Consider the following 10,097-nt stretch of genomic DNA (forward strand, 5'->3'; position numbering starts at 1 on the left):
ACGTGGCTGCCCTCATCCGCAAGTTTTTCACGGGTATCAATAGCCAACTTTTTCATCGAATATCCACTAAATCTGATTATCTCCATCCACCGCATCCTTCTTTCCAAACACATGGCATCCCTCGAAAATATGGCCATCCCCAACCAACTGAGTGATATCTTGAAAACCAAATACCACCTAGACGGGTGTCGCGTGCGTTTGTTTCGCGCCCGCGAGAATGTAAATACGATTTAAATTTGGGTCTAAAATGGGTCGCACGGCAGGAAAATTCAATTACGCATCCGCTTTTATTGCTGCTTTGGACCGATTTTTATTTGTTTCGATCTAATGAAGCTGCTCTAACCAGCGGTGCCACTTGCTATTATCCGTTGCTTTGGTATTGCATACGATTCGTCGGGTACAGGCAACGAATTACACTCTGATCCAGTCAAGGACGACAGCATATAAGAGTAACACATGCCGCATGTAGCGGCAGAACCCTTCACCGCCATCGGATTCCTGCATACATCTTTTGTGCGTGCAGTACAAAGATTTCGCTTTGCTGGTGACTCAGGGCAAGTTTTATTCCGGGAAGAAACGCACATGCGTCCATGTACCACCCGTGTGCTTAACCATTTATAAATTATTTTCAACAGCAGGTAAAACGCTTAAAGTGTACCCTCCGTGACCCACCGACGCGCCCACGGAGAACACATGACTTCACGTGTTTCGCGCGCAGGCAGGTATCGGCAGACAGAGAGTCAAACTTCACTCTCTGGCGACGGCGTGGCGACTCCACGGCCACTCCGCGCCACGTCGTCGTCCTTCCCGCCATCCGCCGCGTCGTCCTTCGTCTCCTTGCCCGGCCGCCGAAGGCTGGCGGCGTCGTCGTCCCTCCTGTCCTTCTTGGACGCGCTGGCGTCCTCGAAGTCCTCCATCCTGAACGCCGGCCTCCAGGGCGGCTCTGCCCAGCGTGCGCGCTTCCTCCCGCCGCCGCAGACCTCGCTGGCACCCTCCGTGCTCGCGCTGGCGTCGTCGCTCCCGTTCCCGTTCATGCCCCTCATGGCCCGGATGTTGGCCAGCAGCGCGTAGAACCTCTCCACCTGCTCGTCCTCCACGCCGCTCTCGGCGATATTAGCGCTCCTCGTTGCCGTCGGCGGCGCCGAGTCGGCCGCAGCCGCGGCGTATCCTGGCAGCGGCTCCTCCGGCAGAGACACCGGCTTCGGCGCCGCTGTCCGCCGTGTCGACGGACCGGCATCTGCGTCGGCGTTGCCTGCCGCCACAGCCTTAGCCGCTGTCTTCGTGGCGTCCATGGCAATGCTGTAGAGTGTAGGATGGCCTTCTAGCTGGATGCCAATCTCAATGTCACTATGTGGTCTACGAGAAAGAAACAGGGGGTGAGAGAGGGGTGAGAAGAGAGACACGCGGTATGGCTGGCTGCCTAGCTGCTTGATGCTGCAGAGCATTGAGGCATGGCGAGTGAATTTATAGGGGTTGCCGTGATTCGTGCTAGAAATTGTTAATACTACAAAGTCATTATGTGATTATGCCGAAATACAAGTATTGCTTATTATCTTTTGTGTCGATATGAAAACGAAATTTTAGAGCGCAAGCGTTCAGATTCTGATCATATGGTCGTAAGCACTCAGAGTTATTTACTCTGTTTGCTTCGTCCGCGAGCTCGTCAGGTAATTCGGGGTGACCAAAGATATGTACTGTACTCTACGTGCTAAAATGTGCACATTTTTGTACTGCAATTTAATCGACGCCACAGCGGGGTTTATAAAAATTCAGATAACTCAGAATTAGCGAACTGAATAATGAAACGTGCTTCTGTCTTCAATACTACGCGTTGCATTTATATTAGATTGCGATCTTTACATAGAAGCCTTGTGCCAATGATGCAGTTCAACCTTTTATGATTCATTGCACTGGCAAGACACATACGTAAAGCATCAGCAACGTGCTCACAAAGACGCGTCTTCTAAAAAAACAGGATTAGAGCATCTTTATTATGGACCCAAACACTCGCAAACGATCAGACGGTGTTCAAGCACACTTTGTCATCCATTGCGCTACTTCATTAGTCCGCAAGCACGGTCGATTGTCCGAAAAACGAACACAAGCCAGAGAGGTTTGCGTGGGTCCGGGCCACCGCCATGTACGTGCCTAACACCCCAGTCACACCCACGAACATCTTCCGCACCAACCGCATCTCTCATGTCCATGCCGGCCCACAACGAACGTGATTGGGCAGTGCATCACGCATTGAAGCGGTACGCTGGCCCGATGTGAGAGAGTCTCTCGACGGAGTAGAAGCACAAGTTGGTTAGTCTTGCGGATGGCTGGCATGCCCGTCATGCCTGTCGTGCACAAGTTGGTCAGCCTTGCGGGCGGCATGCTTCCCGATGAGCTCACCTGAGGCATCAGACGACAACCCGACAATGAAGGAGACGTCCGACAATGAGCCGGCACCCGTGGGATATGGGAGACGGAGACGTCTATGTACCACGGGGGGTCGTTGTATGTCCCATGTCTTATCTTCCTTACCGATGACACGGGGCCTTACTTCCCCGAGCTCCAGGGTGGCTAAGATGTCGGGCACGAGAATAACAAGGACTTGGACACGGACCCCGACAATTAGCCTAGGTTAAATTTTGTTTAATGAACCTTATGAAAAATATCATTAATTTGGTCCGGTGCAATGAAAAAATCGTCCGACGGACCTTTGAGGTATATGATGTATGATTGGCTCTTCTGTTAGTGTTCGTGGATGCGTTTGAACGGGTATTGACTCCGCGTTGGAGATGAGTGTAGAGCACAACAGCATAGTGCAAGGTTTCCTAAAATATTAAAGCATCTATAGTCGGCCGCCTTAAACCCTCCTCAAACTCCCGGACACGCAGCCCGGTTATGAAATTTTTATCTAGCCAAACGTCTCAAACGGTCCTCAAACGCTCGGGCTGACCGGCACACCTCATATCCAGCTTAAATATTGGACGGGTATGGGGGCGTCTGGCCGCGTCCGGCACACCCACCACGTCGGACCCGACAACACGACCCCACCGCAAATTGCACCAAATCCATCCCGCAGAACTGCGAGATCCATTTGCTATTTCCTTTCTTCTTTCTCCTTTGCACCATCCATCTCGCAGCTTCGCCGCCGTGCACGCTCCGCTGCCTTTCCTAGCCTCTGGCCCGCAAGCTCCGGCAGAGCAGTCCTCAAAGATTTGCGAGGAATGTATCAATGTCACACCAAAGGGGGCACAATCGTACTAGAAGCGGTGGCATCACATGACTTATGGATTTGACATGCTTTCTTTGGAATGTCGGGTTCTCACAACGACATCAATGTGCTTCGACGTTCTCCGCTGTCCAGGAGGCTTTGCAATGAAGAATCACCGCCATGTAACTACACCATGAACGACCGAGACTACAACATTAATTACTATCTTGCCGATGACATCTACCCTCAGGGGGTGGCATTTGTGAAGACATTATCTGAACCGCATGGCAAAAAACAGAGCCACTTTGCAATAATTGAAGAAGCGGTCAGGAAGGATGTGGAGAGTGCATTTGGTGTGCTTCAAGCTCGTTGAGAATTGTCCGTGTGGCTGCAATGATGTAGGAATCAAAAACTTTATGGCAGCTCATGACATGTTGTGTTATTTTGCACAATATGATTGTCGAGGATGAGGATGATGATGTAGGCCAAACACTTTGAAGCACGTGGAGAACAAGTTGAAATCCTGAAAGATCAAGATGCAACTCATCTTATGAACTTCATGTGTATGCATCACAATCTTCGAGATCATCAGGTGCACGCGCAACTACTCAATGATCTGGTGGAGCATATGTGGACTGACAATGAAAATCAAAGAGCAGATGTTTGATTGTGCACTTAAAATAAATTTAATGTAAACACTATTTATGTTCGATACCAATATTTATTATTTACGTGCGAAAATGGTTTATGTGATCAACGTACATGATTTTACATGGATTTGAGGGTCCGAATTTAAGATATGTAAATGCAAGGAGGGAAATATAAGGGATTGTCTGAATACGTCCGCGAATGTGCCCAAATGCGTCCCCGGACGTATAGAGGGACAGATTGCCAGTCCAGCTGCTCTTAAAGCATCTCTAGCACACCCCGTATAAATGCCCCGACCCGCAAAATAACCGCCGAAATACGGGTCGACGCGGAAAATGCTGCTCGACCAAACCCCACAAACGCCTTCGCCCCGTAAAAGTTTTTGCGGGGCGCGACAAAATGCCCACCCCAACCCGCGAAAACACATGTTCTCCCCCTCGCTCCGTCGGTGCCCTGTATATATCGGGAGAGGTTGGTGGGTGGGACATTTCAGCCCGCGCTTTTCCCCCACCCACCATCGCTGGGCTTCCGCCTTCGATTCTGACCATACTAGTTGTCGGGATCACGCCGGCGGGTCGCCACACGCCCGAGATTGACCTCCACCACTCCCTCATGCCTCGGCTGACCGGAAAGCTGTAGATCGGCGGCTGTTTGTCGCGGCCACCAGATTTGGCATTTCCGACCACCGGCGGTTGTGCCAAGCCATGGATCGGTTAGGAGCACCCCGTACATCCCTGACAAAGCGCGAGCGCCGCATGCACGTACTGGTTCGTCCTCTAGTCGCCGTCGTCGTTTTGCTGGTAAGGACTCTTTCGGACGTCGCCCGGGCTCGGTGCTCGGGCAGCGGCTCGTCGATGCCGCTCATACAGTGCGACGACTGCATAGAGACAGTGTTGCGGCTCACATCTAACACTCCACAACGCCTCGGATGAGTATTCTTCAAATGCAATAACGACGGGGTATGTTCTTCTTTCTGTTCGGCTTTGTCAACTTATTTGGTTAAGTTTCGGTAACTTATTAAAGTGTTCATGTGTGTAGGAAGGTGGATGCTTATTTAGGTATTTGGAATAAGAATACATCAATAGGAAGAAACTTAATAGATGTCCGTGCACTCTTTAGTATAATTGAGGTTAATGATGCCGTGCATGTGCAATTGGAAAAGAAATTAAAGTGGAAGCAATGTCTAATTTTTTAGAATCAAAATCGAAGAATGTAAGATAAATAATCCGCAGATTAACAATGAATGGAGGGAGAAGATGTTGGTCCAACTAATGGAAGCAGTTATGGAAGTAGAATATTTTTTAAAATGCCTAACTGTGATTCTTGTTTCCTTTGATCTTGCTATTTTAACAAATATTTAATGAATTATTATATATCCAATGTCTTTAAAGAAATAAAGAAGCAAATAAATATGTTTTCATGTTCGAAATTGAAATGCAAATAACTAATTTACGGGTCGGCGACGGGCGACGTTCAAGCAGACCCCACAGAACAGACCCGTAAAAAAGACATTCAGCCTACGTCAGCCTACAAAAATATTTTTTCAAAAATTATAAACGATTTTTACAGGTCGATGATATACGAGGTTTGCTAGAGATGCCTTAGGCAGAGAAAATTCGATTCAGTGTGGTGTTTGACAGGCTTGTGGAAATCGAGTAATCATGGTCAAGGTGTAACACTGTAACTTAGTACTCCGTATTACAAAATGTTAAGTCCCTGACCACGCACCGCTCGGTCTTCCAGAAATAATGGAGGGCCAAGGCCTTGCCCCCCCCACCCAGCACTATACTATTATTCAAAATTTAAAATAATATCGATGCCACTAGTACATTTTTCTCCTCGAGTTCTTTAATCTAATCTATAATCTATTATAAGTACCTGGCCAAGGCCAAGGGCATCGCACGTCATCATCCGCTCTCTGTTTAAGAACCGGACACTGCTTCTACTAATCTTCTTTTCTTTGATGATCGCCCCCACCTTACAAAAGTACCCCTACTTGGATGGCCCTGGTCACACCACACAGAGCAAAGTTAGTACCGGTCGGTGGTGGGCAACCCAGGGAAAAGGTCGAGGAGCTCATCATGTTTCATCATCGATGACGCGAGCGCCGACGACGGAGCATGACGCACTCGTGGCTGCCTGTCTCCGTCGCGAACCAATGGAGCGAATATTAGAATAATGGCAATGACCACTTCCGGTACTACCAACGAATGAGACTCATGCTGACGGCTCACGAGTGATCTCAGCGTCGCAAGTGCTGGTGACGACTCCGTATGCGAAGCAGGAAGTGGAGTTGTTGGCTCGGTTTTGTAGGGTAGCTGCGTACGTACTTGAGACGAGAGTGCGTGGGTAGGGTACCATGCGGGCGTGCATCGCACTGCAGGGCCTTAGGCAGGCAGGTGGCCGGATTCTTCAGTGGGGTTGGACCGTTTGGTTAAGTTGGTCCGGCCAGCCACTGGTGCCAACAGCCCCAGTAGTGCTCGCGGGAGATATTTCCCCCCATTCTTGGCGGATGCTAGCGGGATCACATTTTGTAGGTACCTTATTTGTTTTGGAAAACGTTGGGCCCGGATTCGTTCACGAGTTGAGCACCCAACACGATAGCCGTCGCCTGTCGGCTACAATATTTTTTTTATTTGCCGCAACAGGTTACCTTTGACTCCTTCGGTATCCAGCGTAGTGTCAATTTTTACCCTCAAGAAATAAGAACAACTAATTAGCGAGCGCTTTTTCGGAAGCCTTCCAGCGATCGCTCCCGCGCGTCGTCATTTGACACGTTATTAGCCGTCGTCGTGTGTTGCGTTACGAACGTTTCTTTTGCATTTTGCATTATATATTTTTTGCACGTGTTTTCGGCTTTTTAAATGGTTTTTTCGGTTTTTTTTGCACGACCGTGCTTCTAGGAAAGAGAAAAAACATGTTTTATTCTCTATTTTTTCCCGCGAGAGACACTGTTTTGCTTTCGTGAGAGGTACGATTTTGCTATCGCGCGAGGCACGGCCGTGTCTCTCGGAAAGAAAAAAACGCGTTTTCTACTCTCTTTTTTTCCACGAGAGGCACGGATTTTCTTCCGTGAGAGGCACGGTTTTGCTATCGTAGAGGCACGACGTGCCTCTCGGAAAGGAAAAAGATATGTTTTCTCCTATCTCTTTTTTTTCGCGAGAGACACCATTTTAGTTCCGCGAGTCACTGTTTTGCTGACGCGAGAGGCACGGCCGTGCATCTCGGAAAGGGAAAAATGCCGGTTATTTCATCCGATTTTTTTTGTGAAAAAGAGTTTGTCAAAACCTATCAACATGGGATCTAGTTTTGAAGATTTCGATGTCAGAAACCCAACGGTGAAAACAATTTAAGATTTGAACCCACGATTTAGGAAATAAAACGTTTAAAAAATACGGATCTACGAAAAAAGGAAAAATACCCCGGCTGCGACAAGTGGCACGCATGTAGTACGCCACTTGTTGCAATCTAAGAAGGTGGGAATAATCGTTGAAAGGTGTACTCGCTAACTAGTGATTTCGCAAGGGAATATACTACATTCACTACTACTTATGGGCCTACTAATGAAACATGACTATTTTTCTTCTTCTTCAAACCATAGCAAATTTACTTATTAATTGGGTTAATTGGTTTATTTGAATCTGGTGATCCAACAAGGTGGGGTCCATGTCGCTCTCATGGGCGGCTCGGGCATAACCATACCCCTCCTCATTCTTCCTACCTCTCCTTTGCCAACCGCGGTATGGGCCACCGGGCAAAATGTCGTCCTTGCATTGGGCCCTAGTGCGTGCAGGTGCTCTGGTTTGTAGTCTATTGGTGGTGAATGTGAGGTGGCTCATGGTGCTATGCGGCTTCCTCGTCAAGTTGTGCTTCAGTGTAACGAATGAGACATTCACCGATGTCACACTAGTCATTATTATAGTTCCAATACAAGATCACTCAAAAGGAGTGGATCTAGGGCTCTAGGAGGGAAGGGAGGAAGGAAGCACACGTAGGTGCGGGCAATTGTGTTCATCGATGCCCCTCATTCGCTTGTCATGAGTTAGAGGAAGCAGTCGCTGCCATCATACTCACTCTTCCGTGGGCTTGTGCCTTCTTAACACCCCTTTAGTCCTTGCGAGTGGGCCTTCTAGCCCGCATGCTACGTCATAGTGGCCCCGCCTTGGTCCCACTTGTCAGGTGCAGTCCTGGTCATGACATACCCCTTCCCTTGAGAGTCGGCTTGTCCCCAGTGTAGTGCGTGAGGGAATTGCTCCTTCATATCCAACAGTGATTCCCATGTAGCCATGTGATCAAGCAGTCCACCCCAGATCACCAACACTTGAGGATGCACCCAATTGGCCGGCTTAAGCAATAGTGTTCGTAAGACTGCCTCAAATGAGCACACATGTGAATATCAAAACACACGTAAGGAAAGATCTGGGCATACTCGAATGTTGAGCGCAATGGCTTTCTTCAACACCGAAATATGAACAATTGGGTGTATCTTGTTGTATGGCGGCTGATACTTGTGATCTATGTTGGGTTTTCCGTGAAGAGGAACGGGTAATTGGAGCACAATATGAGTAAATATTTCCCTCACTTAAGAAACCAAGGTTTATCGAACAAATAGGAATATCAATCATCAACCGTCTTCAGTGGTTGCACAAAAAAACAAATAACTTGCACCCAACGCAGGCAAGAGGGTTGTCAATCCCCTTGATCTCATTATTTGTAAGCAAATGAGATGTGTAGGTAATTGTAGAGAATGGTAAATTGCAAAATAAAATGAAAGAAAAGAAGAACAACAAGGAAAATATAAGTTTTTTGAATATATAAGTGAATAGACCCGAGGGCCATAGTGTTCTCTAGTGGCATCTCTCTTGAAAGCAATATAGAGTGGGTAAACAAATTACAGTTGGGAAATTGTCAGAAAGCGGATAGTTATGCGATTTTGACGGCAATGATCATGTGTATATAGGCATCACGTTCATAAGCAAATAGGCCGACTCCTACCCGCACCTACTACTAGTACTCCACTTCAAGAGCGCTTATATGCTTGCCTCTCTATGTATTAAGTTCATGACAAACAGAGTAATACTTGGAGAACGATGACATGATGTAGACAAAGTAAACTCAACCAATATGAATAAACCCCATCGTTTTATCCTTAGTGGCAACTACACACAAACACAACTCGTCCCCTTCTATCACTGTGATATAGAAACTCATCATGTTGAACCCACTAGAACGCACCCCTCTCACTGAAGAAATACCAAACTACTTGGCCAAAGCAATTCAATAGATCACAGAGAATTACAAAGCTATGATGATCATGCAAATAAGAATCATAATAATTTCAAAAAAGACACAAATACTTTTCATGAATAATCTGAACATAAACCCATAATTCATCAGATCCCAACAAATACACCATACAAAAGGATTACATCAGATAGATCAAAGCGAAGATGTGATGATCACTGTATTGAAGATCAAGAGAGAGAGATAGTCATCTAGGTACTAACTACAGACCCGTAGGTCTGTGGTGAACTACCCACACATCATCATGAGGGCAGCAAGGTTGATGAAGAGGCCCTTCGTGATCGATCCGCCCTCTGGCAGGGTGCCGGAACGAAGCTCCGGATGGGATCTTCGTGGAGACTTATGGCGGAGGAACTCTCTAATATTTAGTGTTTTGGAATATATGTGAACAAGCCATCATGGCGCGTCGACCCCCCTGGTCGCACTGTTGGCTTGTGCCTCCCTCGTGTAGCTTCCGTCCTTCTCCCAAAGCTTCAAGGTCTTATTTTGGTCCAAAACACCATAAAAAGTTTCAGGGCAATTGGACTTTGTTTGGTACTGTAAACCTGAAAAGTAAAAAAAACACGCAGAAAACAGCAACTCGCACTAGGCACTAGGTCCATAGGTTAGTGCTAAAAAATAATATAAATTGGTAAATTATGACCCAAAAAGTATCCTATGATGATAATATATTAGCATGGAACAATAATAAATTATAGATACGTTGGAAACATATCAATGGCATACTCAATTTGTAGGCAACAAACGCCCATCCACTTCAACATTATAAATGGCCCAAAGTGTTTGAAGGATAGCTTCTTATTTGAGTGTCATCCCACTATGATTTGCACATAGGGTTGGAGTTTGAGGTAAACTAGATATCCCACCAAAAAATCCCTATCCATCTGTCTTTTATCTACTTGGGATTTCATACATTTCCATGCGCATTGTAGCTGATTTT

At 47.0% G+C, this 10,097-nt stretch overlaps 1 protein-coding gene across 1 annotated transcript; it reads right to left on the reverse strand.

Annotated features, from left to right (window-relative positions):
* Positions 1–410: 410 nt before the first annotated feature.
* On the reverse strand, positions 411–1,480 carry LOC123412137 (NRR repressor homolog 1-like). The gene has a single exon (XM_045105088.1). It carries the CDS (start codon positions 1,443–1,445, stop codon positions 741–743), a length of 705 nt encoding a protein of 234 aa, XP_044961023.1. The 5' UTR covers positions 1,446–1,480; the 3' UTR covers positions 411–740.
* Between the last annotated feature and the right edge of the window lie 8,617 nt (positions 1,481–10,097).

The sequence above is a fragment of the Hordeum vulgare genome, chromosome 1H (genome assembly GCF_904849725.1).
Source record: "Hordeum vulgare subsp. vulgare chromosome 1H, MorexV3_pseudomolecules_assembly, whole genome shotgun sequence".
Classification (NCBI taxonomy): Eukaryota; Viridiplantae; Streptophyta; class Magnoliopsida; order Poales; family Poaceae; genus Hordeum; species Hordeum vulgare.

Bases quoted from the DNA above. Each gene is read 5' to 3' on its own strand.
- LOC123412137 (XM_045105088.1), bottom strand. From the start codon at position 1,445: ATGCTCTGCAGCATCAAGCAGCTAGGCAGCCAGCCATACCGCGTGTCT.